At 40.7% G+C, this 22,367-nt stretch overlaps 1 protein-coding gene across 1 annotated transcript in view; it reads left to right on the top strand.

Moving 5' to 3' along the window:
• Positions 1-21,950, top strand: part of LOC130182740 (F-BAR and double SH3 domains protein 2-like) — a 35,390-nt gene extending 13,440 nt beyond the window's left edge. The window contains exons 6-20 of the mRNA XM_056397877.1: positions 978-1,111; positions 3,325-3,379; positions 3,461-3,589; positions 3,678-3,800; positions 6,179-6,274; positions 11,874-11,990; positions 13,602-13,700; positions 15,864-16,016; positions 16,103-16,237; positions 17,011-17,094; positions 17,210-17,393; positions 17,939-18,162; positions 18,375-18,585; positions 18,687-18,751; positions 19,252-21,950. Of these exons, the coding sequence (XP_056253852.1) occupies positions 978-1,111; positions 3,325-3,379; positions 3,461-3,589; positions 3,678-3,800; positions 6,179-6,274; positions 11,874-11,990; positions 13,602-13,700; positions 15,864-16,016; positions 16,103-16,237; positions 17,011-17,094; positions 17,210-17,393; positions 17,939-18,162; positions 18,375-18,585; positions 18,687-18,751; positions 19,252-19,335 (1,893 nt within the window). The 3' untranslated portion in view covers positions 19,336-21,950. The remainder of the gene's footprint in view (positions 1-977; positions 1,112-3,324; positions 3,380-3,460; positions 3,590-3,677; positions 3,801-6,178; positions 6,275-11,873; positions 11,991-13,601; positions 13,701-15,863; positions 16,017-16,102; positions 16,238-17,010; positions 17,095-17,209; positions 17,394-17,938; positions 18,163-18,374; positions 18,586-18,686; positions 18,752-19,251) is intronic.
• Positions 21,951-22,367: the final 417 nt, after the last annotated feature.

The following is a 22,367-nucleotide window of genomic DNA, read 5'->3' as shown; positions in this document are numbered from 1 at the left end:
GAAGGGAGAGTGACAGTCTCAGTCTGTTAAACTTCAGTGTTTCAGTGCAGCTTTATTTTCTGTTGTCAGATAACTGAACTAGAGTTGGCATTTCTCGACTTCAGTTTCATGTCATTTATCTTGTCACATATATTCTAATACAGTTGTATCTGCTGAGGTAATATCTGCTAATATACCAGCTTGACTGATTCCTCGGTAAGCCTCTAAACTACTCAAATATAAAATAGTGAGTTAACAGTGACTACCTGTTAATAATCAGTCATTCCCCGGCACTGATAAAACACAGGTTAATGACAACACTCTGGGCGAGGCTATCATGGTTTTTATAAAAAGAGAGATACTGTGTGTGTTTGTACAAGCAGAGCAAAACTATATATGTGTATCTGTTGATATTAGACCTGTGACTGAGCTCCACTGAAAGCCATAATGACTGAGTTATTATTGTTAGTAGTAGCGGACATATTTACATGTTCTCTGTCCTCTTTTCAGTGTCACTTCAGACTCGTTTACAGCAGGAGCTCAGTGTAAACGACCAGCGTATTACTGATAAGCTTTGTGATAAGCAATCTGCCCGTGGAGGGCAGAAGTCACAGCAGCTGCTCTCGTCATAAATGATCAGCAATTTACTGCACGGTGGCGTCTGGAGGTTTAAGCGTGTTTCCCTGATCGTAAGGTCCGAGGCCGCCGTGACTCAGTGCTGAAACGTAACCAGCGCTGCTCTCTGGTTTCTGCTGGCCACGTTCCACCGCCTGCAGCCCACAATGCTGCTCTTGTTCACCCTCACCCTTCAGGAGATGCTATCGTTGCTCCTGTATAGCGCATGCCACGCCGACATTACTCGCGCCACACGTTCTGTAGATATTATTAAGAGGTGTTTGCATATTTTTCAGGAGTTGCATTTCGGGGGAAAAGTTATTTGTATACATGTAAATTTTTCTCTTTTTTTTTGTCGTGTGTCTCCAACTTCTTGTCCTCAGTGTATCGAACAGCTGACAGTGGTCCAAGCTGAGCTGCAGGAGTCGGTGAAGGAGCTGACGAAGAGCAGGAAGAAATACCAGGAGGCTGAGACGATGGCACAGGCTGTCAGGGAGAAGGCAGAGCTGGACGCCAAGTACGATCCAAATTATTATTATGGGGGTGTTATTCACAGCTCTACAAGCTAACGTTTCAAGTGTAAACATCAGATGATTTTCCAGAGCACAAAGTAAAGTCTAATAAAAGCTGCTAAAATCTGTGACATTTTTACTTGAAAATTGACTTAAATGATTAATCTGTTATTAAAACATTTCTTGATTTAATTTTCTGTTCAAATCAGTTCAAATCAACTAATGGTTGCAGCTCAAATACCAATCAGTTGACGTTGAACCTTGTTTAATCTCTGGACTAATATTGGCCTGTAAAACTGTCACAGGAAGCGCCTCGGAGCAAATACATTACGCAAACAACTAGAGCTGAAAATCAGCTGATAAACATGAAAGGCGAAACATTTGATGGTTCTAGCAACTCAAGTCTGAGGATTTGTTGCTTTTGCTTGGCGTTAATTATAATAAACAATATAAATTTTAGGTTTTGGGCGGTTGGTCGGACAAAACGGCCAATTTGAAAATTTATTTATTTATTTATTTATTTATTTTTCAAATTACATCTACTCCTTCTCCCTCATTGGAAAATCAAGAATCTATAAATATCCAAATGATTTGCTTTTCAAACTGTTGGATACATGATTTCTCCTAGTTCACTGAAACAAGTCGTCTCTCAGTGTTTGTGCGCCGGAGGCTTCATGTTTCCACATCACGCTTGTGTAAGTTGCCTGTTGTACCACGGTTGGTTTCCAAATTAGTTGTCATGTCACAAATCATGCTCGTACTTCCCCTCCTCAGCAGATGAACGTGAAAACGCTGTTGTAGCTTCAGTGTCTGCGCAAACATGACTCTGCAGTGATGTTTCAAACACACAAGGGAAGTAACAATAAGCGAAACTTACTCTCAAGTTCAGGGTGATAATTGATTGTGAAAATAGTCGTCAAACAACTAACGTTCAGACTGTTGTTGCTGGTCTTGAGGGAGCGTTCTCCTCTCCCCCTCATTCTCAACACTTTGTCCTGGCACAACATGAACAGCTGGCACTTTGACTCACCACATTGCAGACATTTTTCTGCCCGTCAGGAAAGTTTATTATAGAGCCCAGACACAGCTCTGTGAAGTTTTGCTATTGGAAAGGATTAGTAGCTGGATTGGCATTTATTCTAATACTACAAATACTACTTTATGTGTAAACACACACACACACACACACACACACATACACGGGTATTAACTTCCAGGTGTGTTTGCTTTAACCTTCCAAATGTCTGCAGAATTAAACCGTTCCAGAGACTGCAGGTCACGAGGGTGCAAGACCGTAAAGTTGGATAATTTAATCTCAGTGTTGATGGGCTTTAAAAATGTTTTTTTACACGAAATTACTTCACCCTCTTCTCTGTTGTGGCGCTTCCCATGTGTGTGTTGCAGCTCTCATGCTGATTAGCACGTTTACAAGCACTTAACCAGTAACGAGGTCACTCAGAGAAACCGGGTTACTTGGCTAATCAGAACATGTTTACATGGACTGTCATAACCTGGTTGCTGTAAATCTGTTTTAACTTTCCTGTATTTAACTGCAGTAGTGAAAGAGGATGCTGCTTTCAGTTTTCTGTTTTGTTTCTTTGTGTGTCTGTGAGATGAAGACCAGTCCAGTGAGAACAGTGTTTTTCCCTCAAAGCGAAAAAGTGTATGAATTTAACAAATAGTCAAATGTTCAGCAGTGGAAACTGACTTATGTAAGGTGTTTTCAGTCAGTTTGACTGGGACTTGTTTTAGAAGTGAGAAGGCATCGCTCGGTGTATTGATCCCCCCTTTCATCCAGCTGCCAGCACATGTGTACTTGTAACAGTAACCTGGTTATACGTGAAGATCATATTTCTCCAGGAGCAATCAGACAATCATAAGGATTTACACTAAATCTACATGTCGAAAAAACTGCAAAAACTGTTTTATTCTTCAGAAACGTGCGATTTTTAAGTTCACTTTTCTCTCTGTTGTCCCCATATTAAACCAAAATTAATTAATGTGGGTTAAATAACAGGAAAACTGACCCTGTCTACTGTTTTTAAGTCTTCTGCGAACAGTGAACCTTCTTGCTTTTCTCCCAACTTTCAAGAATTTGTCAAAAATTTGCTGATGTGTTTAAATTATGCAAAACTTCAACTGAAAAGAAATATTACAAATAAACAGTGTTGGCATGTTCACTCCTAGAGTTATAAAGTCGGTCTTTTCTTGTGTTCAGGTCCAAGCTAAGTCTCTTCCAGTCCAGATCCAGTCTTCAGCGGGCCAGTGTAAAGGTGTGAGATCTTTACATCCAATAATCTGCTCCACATTCTGGTTTCCACAGTCAGTCATCGGTGTGATCCTCTGTGTTTCAGCTGAAAGCCAAGAGGAGCGAGTGTAACTCCAAAGCCACGCACGCCAGAAACGACTACCTTCTCACACTAGCGGCCGCTAACGCTCACCAGCAGCGCTACTACGACACGGACCTCATGGACTGCATCAAGGTGAGGACTCGCTCTCGGAGTAGGAGAGGGTGGACGGTGGGATACGTACTGTAAAGCTGAAAAAATGTGTGTCTGTCGTGGTCTGCAGGTCTTAGACGGCAGAATCTACGAGCAGGTAAAAGATTACCTGGTGTCACTGTGTCAGACTGAGCTGGAGACCTACCAGGCTGTACACAACACCTTCAACCAGCTGTTGAACAGCTCAAATGGGGTAAGTCTTCAAACCCACTGGACTAACTGTACTTCATGTCTTCTCTCTCACCTGTGCTACTTGAACCAGACTAGACAAGTTTAATTTTAGCCTGTCGTCAAGTTATTCATGGAATTAACTAGAGCTGTAACGATTCGTCGATTCACTGATTGAAAATGACCCAACTATTTTGATAATTGAACAATTATTTTATTCATTTTCAGAGTGAGTATTTCCTGGTTGTCTCTGTTTTATTATGTCATTTTACAGATCAAAACATCAAAAATGAATTGATTAATCAAGAGAATGGTCTGCAGATTAATTGATAATGAAAATAATAGTTAGTTGCCGGCTTAGAGATAATGTTAATTAGCGAAAAGCTGCGAGCGACCTTTAATGTGACGATTTGGTTCAGCAGAAAATGTTAATAATAAGCTAATTTTCCTTTGGGATTAATAAAGTTCTGACTTTAGCAGATCCATGTATTTTACCCATCTGGTTGTTAAAACTCAGGGTTTCTCTTAATTGTCATTCACATACAAAATGAAATATTTGCACTGTCGAGACCTGCTGTCGTAAAGTAGATTAGCTTTGCAGCTCTAGCAGGCTGAGGAGGACAAAACACAATCGAATACAGTAAAGGAAGGATCGGATCATTTGATCAGGTTTATTGTAGCCGATCAATTAAAATGCGCCCGGATCAGCGGCGGGTTCAGGACGTCTCTAATCCATCAGTATCACTCAGACTCTCTGTGAATGTTGGAGGAGCTGAACTCTGCCGCCTCGCCGACTGCTAATTAATTGAAATGGTTTGAGTTACTCGGGTGCTCCTCGGTTACAAGCTCTGGAGCCGCCGGCCTCCTTGAGTCTGTTTGTGTTCGGGTCATCCTGCCTCTTTCTCTGGAGCTGCGGCGGCATTTTGTTTCTGCACAGGCAGGAATATGAACAAATCATTAAGAGAGGGAAGCAGTGGGGTGGAGAGGGGTTTTCAACAGAGCTCACATTTCTTTCAGCCCATGTGCTTCCTGTATCAACACAAACCCCCTGGAACAGATCTCAAGTGTGCTCTGTGTAAAGTGACATTTTGATTAGCGCCCATGAATGTGATAATTTCTTTAATACCTTGTGTTTTGTGGTCAGTTTCAAAATCTATTTCCCATCACAGCAAATAGAAATCTAAATACTTTCTCCTCCTCTGGTTCCACTTGTCTAATGGGAACAAGATATCAGCTCCAATATGTTTCTCCAGAGGACTTTTGTTATTTAGTAAAATCCTTTGTTTTTGATTTTTGCGTCACTCTTTTTAATTCTGTAGCCTCAGGCTTTTCTTGTTTTTACTGGTCCACACTGCTGGACAGGGTGTGTTCATAGATATTTCAGTTTTGACTGAAGCAGACAAACAGAATGCAAAAAACTGACGGTCCTGATATCATGAGAAAAATATGATAAACTCACTATTACTCGCTGAATAACAGAATCTATGATGTTAAATTATATGATAGATTAAAGTGAAGATAAATGTGGATAAAGACACCAAATAAGGAACTGATAAGAGGTTATGCATTGTGAATATTCCACCTATGTTCCCCTTTTATCTTGAGAACCTTTGAACGCACTCTCACTACCTTATTTAACCGAGACTCTGTTTGATATCATGGGAAATAAATTATAAACTCTGCAGCTGAGGAGAAATCTTATAAGAATAATTTGAAATACTGCTGTTATTTATGCAGTATAAAATACTAGCGCATAGTGTGTAAGATTTTATACTGTTTGTCACAAATCACACACAAGTATGTTATGCTAACTGTAAAGTAAAAACCCTATCAGAGTGTTTCTAAGTTAATGTAGGGATATGATAAGAATATGATACAGGGCTGAAAGCGAAATATACTGGGTTTGCTGCATTACCTGTTTGTTTTTTGTTTTCAGTACTTGCTCATAGTGTTTCACAGCTGCATACTGCCTTCATTTTACATGCAGTGCTGCTGAATAATGTCATGCATCTACTGATGCCGTCCTGAAACGTATTGGACAAAAGCAAATTTCATGTTTAGGCGTTTTATCTGCACGCTGAAATAGATTTGGTTAAATGAGCTAGTAAATGTCAGCCGCTGGAGGCAAATATTTGTCTGAAGTGCTGAACTGAGGTTTTGCAGATAAAGATATATTAAACTGGGGGGCATCCGATACAAATCTTTGTTTAAATTGGCCCCACCTTTTCAGTCTTGTCTGCTTTGCACTAACTGCTGCTGGTCTACTGTGAAACTAGAAACACTGAGCAACTTTTCACAATAAAGGCAAAAAGTTTTTATTTTTATTTTGAACATAGCACATAGAGTTGTTCTTTCTCGACTTTAAACTTTTTCCTTCTTTTCCCTTGAAAAACACACATGTAGGTGCTGCAGGAGTTTCACCAGCAGCTGTTTGCACAGAAGAATCCCATGTTTCAACAAGCCCCGGACTTCTCATACCAGCCCATCGACTCGGATACGGTAAATCCTGATGTTTTATTGTTGCATTTATTTATTGCTCAATGAATAAAATGTCAGATGTGAACAGTGCAACACAAGAGAGAGGTTTTCTCTATCTTTCTCCCATTGTCCTTTGGTCCCCAGACTTCAGTTTAACATGGATGTAGATTCACAAGCGATCGATTATCTTTTGGTGATTATCACAGCTCAAAGTTGCTGATGCAGCAGATGGTGTGTTACATACAATTGTCCATGGTGTCTTGTGTTTTCTATGAGACACTAATGGCAACAAAGACAACACACTATCTCGACATCCACAGAAATCAAAACCTCTTCCATTTCTGACTGTCACATCTGGACCATCATTTGTTTTAAATTGTGGAAAAATTCATACTGTTGCTTCATCTGTCAGGGAGGACAACAGCTGTTTTCCACTTTGAACCGGTACCAAAAAATCCATAGAAAACTTTTTCATACCATTCCTGCAGTACAATCCACTTGTGCTCAGCTTTACGTGTCACGAGCTGTTGGCAGTCAGTTACTGTAGTTATCTAACACTTGGTTATTTATTTTAAAAGTCTTGCTTTTAGGTTGCCAAAAATAACCTACTGATACCACATCTCTGTAAACAGTGACGTGGCAAAGACATGACAGAGTAGAAAATCAATACAATGTCAATGTTTGGGAGCTTGTTTTGTCTTGGTTTAACACCAGTTTGAGATCAATAAGAGCTTATTGTAAGACCAGGGAATCAATTGGACATAAGACTGTGAGGAAGCTGCTGAATATAAAATTGCATTAACTGCATGAACATGATATTATGAATGATATTATAGATATGCAGGGGAGAACAGTAGTGGTCCTATGACAGATCCCTGCTGTACAGCTTTACGGATCCTTAAGATGTTAGAATTTACACCATCAACAAATACAGCTCGGGATCTTTCAGGGAGGAAGTTCCTCAACCAAGAAACAGCAAGCTGAATATTTCTGTCGAGAGCAGTTCAACAATGTGATTTTTTTTTTTCCCCTCAATATGTTCAAGTTTAGAAAGGCTTGAAAAATGTTGGAACTACCCAGTGTGACCCATGAAAACAGGAATTTTTGAAAGAAAAGTTTGAAAAAAATCACATTATTTTGTGTAGAAGAAATGTTTTCAAAGTTTCCTCTGACATTTTTCTCCTCATGACTGCTCAAGTTTATCTTGCGACCTCTTTTGGAGGGCCCTGACCCTCAGTTTGGGAACCACCGATGTAAAACACTGCAATTAAAACAAACCGGAGGAGCTGGGTCAGTGGAACAATCTGTCCGACGTTTAACAAAGCTCAAGAGTTGACCGTTTAATTTGTTTAGACTAAATCAGTTCAAGTGGAACAAATAGTTCATGGGCATCCTGATGACTGAGCGGGATGTGGATTCACTGGATGCATTACCATGAAGTTTGATTCAGACATTCATGTTCCACTCAGGATGAACTTTAGCTCAAAATTTTAATTTGGTCTCTTACTAGTTTTGCAGATATTTGGTCATGAAAATAATGTTTAATGCCAACACACTATAATGTTTAATACAAAAAGGCGGAGGGATAATATAAATGGATATTTAGCCAGAAACTCCACTTGTATTTATTTTTACAGCATATGTATTGTTACTCACATAGATGTGGAGATCTTATACAACACTAGGGCTGCACAATTAATCGAAATATATACAATATACTTCAGACGTAAGGAAACATGTTTGTTTGGTACAAGACACAACAAAAATCAAATCATTATCATTTAAAAAATGTTTTTTTGTGTGTGAAAATTAAATGAAAAAGCGACCATTCCAACTTAAATCGCAATATCTGCCAAAATAATCATGATGATTCTTTTTTGCGTATCCTGCAGCACTATATAACACTGTTCTAAAGCATTTATTACCATATGAACATGGTAAACATTATACCTGCTTGACATCAGCGTGTTGGTGTCGTACAGCCTCACAAAGCTGCGAGCTGCTATAAAAAATCATTATTGCACATCTCCTCAGTGCTGCTCTATTTTGGGCTTTTTGTTTATAGTTTGTTCTGGTTGCTTAAGACATAAGAATGTGAAAAATTAGACGAACCTGCCCAACAGATAATCCCTGCTTTTAATTTGTAGTGTAGTGTAGTACTTTCCTTTTCTTTCCAACGACTTTGTTTAATGTCAAATACGGATGGATGTAGTGATAATTAATGAGTGTTTTCCATTTGAATTGTTCTTGGAACGTTCTACATGCAGTGCACACCTGTGTCATCTCTTCTCTGAGTCATAAGAGTCTTTCGTCTCTGTCCACACATCCTCATTTTTAAGTCTTTTCCACAAACCTCATGCACAACCGGACGTGAACTTTGACCGGTTTGCAAACACACAGTATTGGCCCTTTTTTTTATTTGAATTGTTATCTAGAAGAGTTGACGCTTCCAACGCCTCCTTCATTTCCATGAGGGAGGCCAGTCAACATCAGTGCCACGTCATCCAGCAAGGTGCTACAATGGCCAATTAAACGCACGCAAATTCACATGAACATGAATGACACAACTCCGCTGTTCACCTCCTTGATTGCTGCAACACAACTGATGAAATAACGTCACGGTAACAACTTTCCAGGGTTGTAAAATCTTTCCAAACAGTGCTATAAAGTAGAAACTGCTGTGGAGTGTTTTGGCGTCTGATAAGTTTCATGGAAATTCATGGATCTGTTACTTAAACTCGACTTACTGGCCTCCACTAATGTATCCCCCCCGTGTGTTTATTTTTCAATGCATCGTTGTTTTCAGCCTGAATCTCCTGCTTTGGGCGTATCAAAATCTGCTCTCCCTGCTGCCATGTTTAAATACTTGGGGCTATAAAAGTCAGGTTTTGTGTGTTAAATTTGCATCGTGCAACAGCTTGTGCACCGTGTCAAATCCCACCTGAGTCACAGGCGCTAATTCGAGTGCAATCTGTTCCGCACTGCACTTTTGCACACCTGTTCATGAAGCCTTTATTGTCTCCACGTGGACTCAAATCTATTTCAGACAGTTCTCCACCCGTACGGGTCATTTATTGCATATTTTGCTTTCTATAAAACAAACATTAAAATATCAGCATAAATGTCAACTTCAGTCCAAAGATATTTTATTATCGGCCTTTTAAGACGCCCCTGGTGACTATATCTGCCAGTGATTTACTGATGGCTGCTGCACATGGATGTAATGTAATGTCCATGTCACACATACGTCTTTCCAAGCCGCAGGTCCCTTTCTCCTCTGCACTGGCCCTCTGCTCCTCGGGACAACACTGGACAATTTGTTCAAACTGCAAACGCCGGCGTTGTTTTCATTGGAAGTCAAACAAGCAGCAGCCTGTTCCTAAAGAAAACATTAGTGGTGGAGAGCCTAGTCCCCCCCACCCCCCTCACCCTCCTCCTCCCCTCCCTCCCCTCCCTCCCCATACCACTTGCACCAGACAGAGGGATCCGGTAAGGAATAGAGCTGTACTGGGAGGGAGGGGCAGGAGGTAGGCCGGGCCCTGTGAACGGCCCATCTGTGAAAAGGAGGCATTGTGAGTGGGCCTCATCAGAGTGCGCTGACCCTCCCCACCCCAGCCCTTTTCCCTCCATACACAAATGCGCACACACTACTGTTGTCATGTGGAAACCTCTTAACTCAAACTTTAGGGATGTGTTTTAATCTTTTAAAGCAGCTTTATCCCATGTTGTTATAATAACGGTGACGATGTCCGGTTTGTAAATTCAGTGTTTAGGTTCACCCTCACCCACTGTACCCCTCCTGCTCATCCCCGAACAGCAGACTGACACGGCTAGAGAGAAGCTGGTGAAGCATTTAGCAGCTGAAGAGACAAATATTTCCCTCAGGAGAGCGGTAGAGACCAAAAACTAGAGCTAAAACGGAGCGAGTTTTGGACTTCTGTTTGCAAGGTGCCCAGAAACCGGACTCCAGATGAAAGCTCATGTTGCTCCTTAACTAGAAATATAAGGAACTGACTCATCGTAAAGTATTTCACCTTTCAAACAGCTGTTCAGGATGTGCCGTGCATGTCGTGTTTTGCCCTAAACAGCCAGTAGAAAGTCACGCATCCATCCCGCCGTCATCATTTTCAGTTGGCTCAGAAGCTGCAGCTGCTTGCAGCTGGTAGCTTAGTGTTTTACACCACTATGGGAGAAATATTCACATTCAAGAGTTATTGTTATTTTGCTTTAAAACAATCTCTCTTCCGGGTGTAGCTATGTTTCTGGATCCAGCATGAGACTGTGATGATCCCGTCGTTAATCTTGCCTACAAAGCTGTGACTGGCTCGGACCAGATCTGAGACTCAGGCTAAATTTTGATGGAAATGAAAGTAACACCTTAAACACTTTTGGTTGTTTTAGTAATAGTCATTGTTTTGTTTTGTTTTGTTTCGCTTTTACACATCACAATTTTACTGTTTTGGGTCGATGCACCACTCTTATCAACCTCATTCCAGCAGCAGATAGCTGTCTTTTTTTCTTTCCACTGATGAATCCACTTTATCTTAGAAACATAGCACCGAACGTCTGGCAGGAAACATCCGAGCCCAGCTGGTGAACAGTATAAAAGTATTTAGCAGATATTTCCCTCAGGATCTTGGCGCAGACCAAAGCAGAGTTTGCTTGGTTGGAAACACGACTCCAAATGAATGATAGTGTTAATCCATATCTGCTGAATGTATAAATAGCATATTGGCTAACACGTTCACTCTTTACTTGACCCACCAACATGCCTCCATGGACTGAGTGACGCTGTTTCTCGGTGCTCCCTCCCCCTCTTACATAATTGAGAGCCGCCTGATGTTTCTTTACATTACGGGTCTTCAGGGTTTCGTAAATGTAAAAGATGTGGTGCTGATGCTGAGACAAATGCTCTATTCAAGCTCCGGCCCTGTGAATATCTCTCTCTCAGAATACGCTTTTTAAACTTGGCCCGTGTAATATGTAAAGAGGAAGTTGCCACATCGACATAACAGAAATGATAAATATAACTTACACTGGCGGCATTTAGGAAACCACAAGGGCGTCTTAAAGGTGTTCTGGTGGGTCGTGGCAATGATTAAAAATGCATTAAGTAATATTTTAGTTTGGATATAATCTCCTCAGAGTTGTGTCTGTGTGAGGTAATTCACACTATGTTGTGTTTTATTGTGAGAAACATCTTCTTTTTTTTTATTAGGATTTTAATTCCTATAAAATGAAATAATAAGGAATTTCTTCCATGAAATATAATGAAGTTGTGAAGTTGCTCACAGATTTGTTACAGTGTACAGTCTGTTCACTGTAACAAATCTGTGAGTCTCAACCGTCATATATCAGCAGCTTGATAGACAGTATCTCTGTTATCTTGGTACCTAAGTATTGTTATGGTCTTGTTCTGTTCATCTCCTTTATCTTCCCTTCGTTCACCGGCCCTCTCTCTCTCTCTCTCTCTCTCTCTCTCTCTCTCTCTCTCTCTCTCTCTCTCTCTCTCTCTCTCTCTCTCTCTCTCTCTCTCTCTCTCTCTCTCTCTGCTCTCTCTCTCTCTCTCTCTCTCTCTCTCTCTCTCTCTCTCTCTCTCTCTCTCTCTGCGTGTTTGTAGGTGATGCAGCTGCAGAAGGAGAGTGGGACGGCGGAGGAGCACAGCCTGGATAAGGAGGCGAGGAAATGGGCGAGTCGCGTGGCGCGAGAATACAAGAGCGTCATCCACACACAGAGGGTGAGAACCAGATGAAAACGATGAAGAGATAATGTTGTGGGCAAGCGTCACTGCCAGAGATAAAGCCTCCACATCCTGTACACATGATAGTCACTCAGTGACACAGTGAAGCTATTACTTTGTTCAACAGGGACAGTGCGCATTAATATACATGTGTCAAGAGACGGTCAAAAGGTCTGTAGTCCCTGCAGAGATATTACAAAGACCCCCTAAGAACAATTAAAGTTGCAAAAGTTAATTTTTTATTTCATTTATAAAAACACACAGCAATAAATACAAAGAGAATATTAATATTATTATTATATTCCACCATACGACAAATTAAAACATGCAACAAAAGGGAAGAATGGATTCAACTAAATATCGGCAGGTTCTGGAGGCAAATGTCATGAAGTTCAACAAGGAAGTAAAAGTGAGAAGAGCCTGGCTACTACAACAGGACAATGATCCAAAGCAGACCTCAAAATCCACACTGAGCTACTTCAAGAAACACAAGCTCTCAGTCCTCTGACCTGAACATCACTGAAGATCTGTGGCGAGATTTTAAACATGCTGTGTGCGCAAGAAAACCTGTGATCTCTGCAAACCTTTGCACATGCAACAATTATTGTTTCCACAGGTCACGGCGGGACATAAAGCAATCCGGGCGCCTCTTGTTTTAAGTTTCAAGTGGTCGACACGAAACTTGGTCTCCTCAGTTTCTCCCCTCGAGGATTTCGCTCTGAAATCGTTTTGCCTGCCTGTGACTTTTTCAAATAATGTTTACAAATCAGGCAGAACAATCAGCACAAAGCCGTAAAGAACAAATAACCTGCCAAGATTTTTTTTTACAAGGATGTTATCAGGCAATAAATCAGTCCATAATCCATTAAAGATAACACCATTTCCTTGTGCAGCGAGGAAACGACGCACCAGGAACAGAACAAAGGGAACTTGAGGTAACAGGATCTCTGATAGTGGAAACAATATTTTTCATATATAAATATATGTGTAGAGACCAAAAAATAACATTTACTCTTTTCTTTAACATTTATTTAGTCTAGTCTAGTAAAGATTAGTAATCTCCTTCCTGGCCAAGATGAGACAACAGCATCATTAAATAGATGACACACAATGAGCCACAAAGTCAGAATTAAACAGAAACGCTGTAATAAATATAATTTGTGATAAAATCGTAAAATATTTCATCCTAAAAATGACGGCGTCACCAGTCGATCTGAGTGTATAACACACAGTTAATCAGATGTGTCATAATATTACTGTAAAGTTGTTGTAGAGTTCAAATGATTGGTTAAAGACCAACAGGAAGCTTTTGTCAGTGAACTGGAATTTGGCCTTAAAACAACAAAGCAGGTCAGTTTGATAATATCAAACCCGGAGATCATAAAACAATCCGCCGCGTGTGAAGGAAGAGGCGATGAAGCAATACATCCACTACATCACATTACCTTCATGTTTCCGGCACACCAGGAACCAACGTTTCTGTTTCCAGAAATGAGGAAATGAGTCACTCTCAGATAATGTCTCTATTTTATTTTTATTTTTATTTTATTTCTGATGATGCTCAGACAATGTTGTTAATGTGAGATTTATTTATTTATTTTTGTTAAGGCGCTGGAGGAATATGGGACGCAGGAGTCGTCAGAGCAGAACAACAGTGAGCTGGAGACGAAGATGGAGGTGGCCAGGCAGAGTCTCCGGAGGGCAGAGGTAACGTGCGTGCGTGTGTGTGCGTGTGTGTGTGTAGGTGTGTGTGTGCGTGTGTGTGTGTGTGTGTGATGGAGTAAGAAATGGGTTTCTCTGTTTTCTCAATCACCATTTTATTACTGAAGGTGGCTCCAGCGCGCCACCTGCTGGTTTAAAAGATGAAATGACACATTAGAGTGTAATAATCCAAGTATTCATTGCTGCAACGATTACTCGATTAATTGATTAGTCAGTCAACAGAAGATTAATCTGCAGCTCTTTAGATGATCAGTTAATCAGTTGTTGGTTTTGTGCACTTACATATGAAAAATTACACTTTTCCTAAATTGACTGTCTTTGTGTTTTGGACTGATGGTCACACAAAACAAGACGTATGAGGGAATTGCGTTTTTCTATGTTGCCTGGTGCTTTCTAGACCAAAGGATCAATCTGTTAACTGAGAAAAGATTCTTAAGACGAATCAATAATGAAGATAATCATTCGTTAAAACCCTGAGACGGTGAATGAGCGTCAGGGTTTTTATCATCCTGGGTTTCAGTGGAGAGATTTAGCACTAAATTAGACTAAATTCTGCTCCAGAGGGGGAAAACCTTTCTGTATTTACATTTTTCTGTGATAGTTAATGAGTGATTTGAGCATAAATCTTAAAAGCTGAACTACAAATTAAATCCATCTGCTCAGGAGGCAATCTAATAATGACAACCAGATACAGCATGCAACAAAACCCCTGTGCAATATCACTGAAATGCTAAAAGATTCAAATGTGTACCATCTTATAATAACTGTTTTATCTTTAAGTTGAAGTGGAGGTTATTTGATCTTTACATAAATATATAAAGAGTTTTTACTGCACAACCTAAATGCTACAAAAGTGATTAAACCTGTGACTTTGTCTGTGAACACTGCGGCTTTCTCACTTTGAGCCGGGTTGTGTCTAATGCAACACGTCTCCACATGGAGAGGAACTGCCTGAAGAAACCCGGTTGTGAGAGCATCAGTGGGACACTGAACATGAGCCGGAGCACGGTTGCAGCAGTGGTTAGGAGGTTATAGGAACGCAGCGGTCGTCCACGAAAAAAAAAGAAAATGACGCCACACGCAATTTTCTATTTACGAAAACTTCCACTGAAAAACAGATAGGTTAGTGTTTCTAACTTGGCGCGAGGATTATCTGTGGAAATCTGTGTTTCTGTGACTGATCAGACAGTGCATGAAGTCGACCTCTACAGACGGCGTCCAAGAAGAAAACCATTGTTCACAAAACTGTGAGATTAAAGTTTTTGGCAGCACATTCTTTGGTCGGATGAAACCAAAATAAACTTGTTTGGATCAGATGGGATCCAGCACGTTCGCTGTGGACCTGGCCCAGACTACCGCAGGGACGGCACAGTGAGGATGCAAAAGTGTAAAAGGATGTTAGAGAGATGACATTTATAGACGGCACTCTGAATATAAGTTTGCATAACCGCAATACTGATGGAAGAGATGAGTCCCAGACTCAAGCGGCTTGGCAGGAGAGGAATTTCCCAACGTGACAATGATCCCAAAACACACTGCAAAAATCACACAGTGAGTTTGTAAAGAACTGAAAACCATGACCGCGCTGAGTGTTTCCCCCGGACTTGAATCCAATAGCAGTGGCGTTTTATAAAGGAGAAGGTAGAGCAACAAACCCTCCGGCAAAGAGCAGCTGAAAAGAATCAAACATCTCTCTACAGATTAGTGTAAGACGGAAATCGTCCGTGTCCAGGAGGATCGAATCTGTCCAATCAAAATAACATAGAAAATATTGTTAAAAAGAAAACAAGTAGAATCTCCCAAGTGAAGGGATGCACTGACTTTTATTGCAGTTGGTTCAAACATTTCTGTTTTTTATCAAATATTTATACATCACTCTTATAAAAGTGATTTGTTGACAGACGATGCATTTAACGGTGAATTTTATGCTAAAATCGCTTAAATACGGTCGGAAATTACTGTGGTTGCCAGTGTCGGGTTGGAGGCGGAGCAATTACCTCCTCTTAAGGCGATCTAGGTTCGGTTGTTTAATCCACAGCAGAGTTTTACTGGCGGTTTTCCCACAACCCGAAACAAACCGAGACAAAAAAGGTGGCGTATCTTCTGCGTTTGTCATGTTTGTTCTGTGTTTTTATTTTGTGACGGCAGACGGTGAAGGTGAAAGCAGAGGCCCGCCTGGACTTGCTGCGGCAGGCGGGAGTTGCTGTCGAAACGTGGCTGAAGAGCGCGATGAACCAGGTGATGGAGGAGCTGGAGAACGAGCGCTGGAACAACCTCAGCACCCACGACCCTTCGCTCTCTGTAAGACCCACCAAGCACGGATGTCCAAACCTTATCTACATCTTAGGAGCACAGTACAGATTATGTAGCTGTTGTTATTCCTGCAGGGGACAGCGGATCTGGATCGAGAGGACGAGGAGGAGATGGAGGACAGTGGCGAAGTGTTGGACGACAGCAGCTCCAGTCCCTCCAGCACCTTGAAAAACTATCCCCTCACCTGCAAAGTGCTCTACTCCTACAAGGTGCCAGCAGGATACAAACTGTACACAAACTTTAACCCGCTGTTATTACAACACATAACTTCTTCATCTGCAGCTAATTTAAATATTTCAGTCATTTTCAAGCCAGAAATGCCACATATTTATTGGTTCCAGATCTTTTTTTTTTCTGCTTTTCTTGGTCTTAAATAAATGTAAATAAAATGTTTTTTTTGTTTTGTTTTGTTGGTCAGACAAAACGAGATATTTAACGACATATCAATGCACTCTTAAGATATTGTGAAACGCATTTTTACATAGTTTTGTGATGTTTTGTAGAAAGAAATTATGAATTGATCAATCAATAAAAACATTAAGCAGAATAATCGATAGTGAAAATGATCGTTAGTGTAATTGGCAATGTTGCAAATCATCTTGAAACCCCTGCAAACCTTTTTTAAGTGACTGTAGTCGATGGTTTCCCCTCGACTTTACAGGGTTGATAACTTGTTTCCGTCGCCACCAAGTGGCCAAAAGAAAAACCAAAATCACTTCCTGCAGGTTTAAACTTGACATCACCGATACACTGATAATCAGACGTCTTTGTCGTGTTCTAGTAATGAGACTGTTATTTAAGTGACGACGTGTGAGAGTGCCGAATTCACTTTGTTAATATTACAGTGTTTGAAAGGACACCGACCTACAGGTGATCATGTGACTTTTTCACTGTCGTTTAGATGCTACTTCCTGCTTCACCTTATTTTCATGCAAACAAACTGACTGTTTGTTTGTTTGTTTGTTTGTTTGTTTGTTTTAAGGCGTCTCAGCCAGATGAACTGACCATCGAGGAGCAGGAAATCTTGGAGGTCATTGATGATGGAGACATGGAGGACTGGGTCAAGGTACGCTACATCTCCACAGACTTGAACTTTGTAGCCACATATTTCAGTGTTTCAGCTCGTTGTTTGTTTCCAATCCTTCATCGTCATCGGAAGTGTTTATTTTCTGCGTTTCCAGGCCAGAAACCGCAGCGGGCAGGTGGGCTACGTCCCAGAGAAATACTTGCAGCTGCCTTCCTCCAACAGCCTGCTGAGTATGCTGCAGTCTCTGGCTGCGCTCGACGCCCGATCCCACTCCTCCAGTAACTCCACTGAACCTGAAACTGAACTACCAACCGGGTCTGTCAACGGAGACTCCAGCGGTGAGGGACGCTCATACTAAACATTTTTGTTGATCCGTGGTGTGAAAAGAAGTTAATGCAGACATTAGGAATGGAAGAATGGATTCAAATGAATATGAAACTGAGAAGAGAAACTCAAAATCCACCACGAGCCGCTTCAAGAAACACGAGCCGAAGCTTTTGGAAAAGTCCTCACAGTTCCTCTGACCTGAGCATCACTGGAAATCTGTGGGTGGTTGTTAAACATGCTGAGTGCGAGACAAACTAAAAATATCTTCAAGTTGAAGCAGGAAAAGAGAGGTTGAAACTTTCATCAAGAACAGAAAGACTCTTTGCTGCTGCAAGAAGTGTTTGTGAGCTGTGGTATCTGCAAAGGGAGGGGTGGGGGGGTTACTGCAGTTACTGTTTCAGTTTTTAAAGTTCATGAAATAAAAAGTAAGAGTTTAAAGAAAATGTTTTTTCACTTCAAAAATCAACAAAATGTGTAATTTCCTCAGAGGTGTCCAAACATTTGCACCATGTTGCGCTACGTTGTAGTTTCTGAACTTTTCCCGTCTTTCTCGCAGTGTCGTTCGCGAAGGCCTTGTACGACTACGCGGGGCAAACGGACGACGAGCTGTCGTTTCCGGAGGGCGCCATCATCCGCATCCTGAGCAGAGAGACCCACGAGGACGACGGTTTCTGGGAGGGAGAGTTCAACGGCGTCGTCGGCGTCTTCCCCGCCGTTCTGGTGGAGGATCTCGCCGGCGCAAGCGAGAACGGAGACGGACAAAGAGACGGCAGTGCGCAGGTATGTTTGATGCTCCATTATTATACGGACAATTCTTTAATTCATCTGCACTCCTTCTTAACTTATAGGTGGGAGAAGAACAGGAAATACACGCCTCTCAAATATAGTTCCACCAATGGTTTTAAAATCAGTTATTTAACCAGTTAATTTACGATCTCTCACCCCAAAGTTTTGCATTTTTACCAGTAAATTTCTGTATCTCTGTGTTCAAGGCCTCCCCTTCCACTTTGGCCCAGTGCGACCGATCCCCTCGCAGTCCCTTCCAGCCGGGGCCCCTCCACAGCAGCCCCCTTCAGACGCCCACCATGTCCTCCCCTCTGGCGAGTCCCTGCAGCGCTACAGCCTCTCCCATCGGCCGACCACCCGCCTATCACAACGGCCATCACAGGCCGCCGCCAGCCCCCCACAAAAGCCCCTTTCAGAGTAAGATCCATGGATGTATTTGGAAGGGAGTGTGATATCTGGAAGGAGAGTTTAACGGCGATGAGGTAACTCAGCTGAACGGTTATCTGTGTCATCCTCAGGTCCAGCGCAAGGTTCCCCACAACCCCCCAAATACCCAGAGAGCGGATCAGGAACCATTCGACCTGTGAGTAAACTCCATGTCCATGTTTTGTCAACTTTATCTTTTTTTATTTTTAGTAATATATAGTATTCAGTTTTTAGTCGACCAAAACTCTTGTTTTGCTCAAACACTTGTAGACACATAAGAGTAGTTGATGAAAATGTTGTGAACATCTGGTTTTAGTTCAGACCAAGACTGAGCTCCTTTTTAATTTAAATTTAAGATTTCATCCAACTGATTTTAGGATAAAAGTAAATTGAAATGAAAATAAACCACAAAATGACGGGTTGTATGATTAATAATGCAGCTACGCAGAGAGGGAGTCTGCTCTGATCTTAATCATTTAAGCAAATAAAAGCAATTAATTTATCAAATACTTGTTGAGTTATTTCAGTCTGGATCAAAGAGGTGGAGACAGATTCAGTTTTTTCTGTTTTTTATTTTTTCCACTTCACGTTAAATCAAATACAAAGTGTTGACACAAACATTTTTAGCTGTATTTAACTGAGCCATCGTGTGTCCAGGTTCGTGCTGCTCCTCCGCCCCCGAAGCAGCATCCTCGTGGGCAAGTGAAGCGGAGGGAGGAGGTGGAGATCACGCTGGTGTGAAGGCGGCGCCCTGGTGGTGGCGGTGGCGGCGGTGGCAGCGATGGCTCTGTTTTAAAGCAGCTGGGACTTGGCGGCTCTGCGCCTCTAAACGCACTCCCAAAGGAAACCCGAGGAAACTTAAACTTCCCCCTGAAGACGCCCGGAGGCCGGGAGAGGCCCTCCGCTCTGTCCTCGTTGGGTCAGTGTGCTGCGGAGGAATATTGTGCCTTTCTTGTTTAACTTCCTCTCCTGTTCCCAATTTCTCTTTTGTCCCTCACACAGAGTTTGTCTCGTATTCGAATAAGACCGATCAATAGGACCAATATTATATAATGTTTATTAAAAAGTACACACCTTCTTGTCCTTATTGTCCAGCTCTTCTACTAAGATATTAATTATTTCAGTCCTAAACAAATGTGTTGAAAACTAGACAGAATATTCACTGTCACCGGCTTCAAGCATCAGTCCTGGTAAAAAACACACACACTATTCAAATTGATATAGTGATACTGTGCCAGATATTGTGACGACAAAAGTACAGTAAAACCTGTTAATGTAAGAAATTAACTACAGATCATTATCACATTATCAGCTACTGGACACACGAGTTTTAAAGGAATAGTTTGATATTTTGGGAAGTTTTTGTTGTCGGAAGAGAAGATGATGTCTGTGTGATAAGTGTGGACCTGGAGCCGTGAGGAGATTGGTTTAAAATGCCTTTAAAAACAGCTCGGTATCTCGTCATACCAGCATTTAAAACATCATCAAATCTACTTTGGTGTAATTTGACACCCATTTTACTGATTTGATTTATTTATGAATCAAAAACACTCTTAAGAGTTGTTAATAGGTCTATTTGTAACTGTGGAGAGAGTCAGGCTAGCCGTTTCCCCCTGTTTCTAGTCTTTATGCTAAGCTAAGCTAATCGCCTTCTGGCTCCAGCTTCATGTTAAACAGACAGAGACACGAGAGGGGCGTCGACCTTCTCATCTTCTCATGTGTCGAACTATTACTTCAACATCACGTCTTACAGCCACATTCACAGGTACAGACGTTGTAATAATGACATCATAATCAAAACCAGAATTATGAGTCTTTTTTTTCTGTGGTAAATTAATCAATATTAGGAAATATTATTATTATTATTATTATTATTATTATTAATAATAATAATAATGATTTCAAACATATCCGACCGCTACGTCTCACTATATCAATTACTGTGTGGCTCTCTCTCTCGTATTTCCATGAACTGATGTCCAGCTGTCGACAGCTTTCACAATTGGATTACTTCTATGCAACAGAGTTGATATTTGGCAGGACGTCGCAGCACGTTAAGCTCCCAACGCAAAACCAAATGTCTGGTTGTCTCCACACTCGATCAAAACGCCAGCAGCGGGCGAGGCTGGTCCTCTCCTCGAACACACACGGACTGTGACTGCACACGGTTACACAAACAAGGGAAAAGTGGCAATTTTTAGTTGAGTGATTGTTGTGTCGGTAGGAGGAATCTCCTAGAAACGTTTGAACTAAATAATAGATCCTTTTACATATTATGGTTAATTTTTAAACCCTGCTTCTTTATATTAGTTTTCTTTGCACCAAAATGCTGAGAAATTCCTAAACATTTAAGGGAGAAACGTAGCGCATAGTCTAACTTTTTTTTTTTTTTTTTTTCCTCGTGTTGTAAAATAAAGATCTAGAAATGTTATTATGACTCTAATGTTGCCAGTAAAGTTTTGCTGGTGGTTTGTTGAGGAGCAGGTTGCAGTTGGTGACAGTTGACACTGAGGTAATGTGCAGTTTAAACACGCCTTTATTTTTAAGGAGGAAACCATCCTGAGCTGCTAGCTAGTCCAATTAAAAAAAATAAAATAAAATAAAAAAAAATCTTATACTGTCATAGTGAAGCACTTTTTGATGTCTTCTTATTCCTTTTCAGTATTGTGGATGCTACATTGTTTGTTCAATATTTCTTGTTTGACGTTTTGTTTACCAGCTATATTGGTATGAATACTTTTCTTTTATCGGCTCTTGCGTTATTTAGCCTTAAATAGCCATTGTAGTGTCTTTGATTGAGATTGAGATATGACCTTTTGATCGTATTGTTTTTGAAATATTAATAGTTTACAGAGAGCTTGGAGATGGATATCTGTATAAATAATAGCACAGCTTTTGTTTTTTCTTTTTCTTTTTGTTTTGTTTTGTTTTTTTTTTTGTTTTTTTTAGAATTAGGATAAAAACCTATTAAACCGTAGTTCGATTCGATCAGAGGAAAAAGAGATATCTGTCAGCCATGTTGCTGTGTTCTCGTTGATCTCCTTGAGATCTGAATGACATCAAACTTATTTTTGAAGTTTGCATTTACCCTGTTGTATTAACAAAAGGAAAGAAGAAAAAAAATAAAATAATGAAAGATCTCTTTTCCCAACAGAGAAGTTGTTTTTGTTAACTTGCTACTGGTTTTGGTTCCTCGTTGAGTCTGAATCTGAAATTCAGTGACAAACTGCCCACGTTTTACAATGTAAGCTCTGCAGAGGCTGTCGAGCGACATATTTACACACCAGTGGATGTTTAACTGTATTTATTGTGTACAAATAAATGTGAAATAAAGATAGCTTACATAAAATGAACAAGACTCTGTTTGAATTATGTCACAGTTTTAACTTTCGCTCCTTTTTGTCTTTGATGAATTCTGTTGTGCTTTTCTCAGCAGTTTAAAACAGCTATAATCAATATTTATTATAACAACCATGTGTCAAATATCAATGTGAAAGAAGAAGACAAAAAATTAGATGTTGCAGGTTGGAGTTCATTTTCTGAACCAGTGGTTCAGCTCAAAGCTCTGAGAGCTCTGAACTTCATCAATGAGTTCATCGCATCATGACTCAGACTTTCAAACAGAAACCAAATAATAGAGTCTGCAGCCATCTAAATAAAGTAACTACGGCTGCAATTTTAGATTATTTTCATTATTGATTAATCTGCCGAATGATATCTTCTGATCCACACTCTTAAACCCAAAGATATTTAATTTACTGTCATAAAAAATG

The sequence above is a fragment of the Seriola aureovittata genome, chromosome 15, assembly GCF_021018895.1.
Source record: "Seriola aureovittata isolate HTS-2021-v1 ecotype China chromosome 15, ASM2101889v1, whole genome shotgun sequence".
Classification (NCBI taxonomy): domain Eukaryota; kingdom Metazoa; phylum Chordata; class Actinopteri; order Carangiformes; family Carangidae; genus Seriola; species Seriola aureovittata.
Note: the sequence above shows the minus strand (reverse complement) of the source record. Positions and strands in the feature narration are given on the sequence as shown.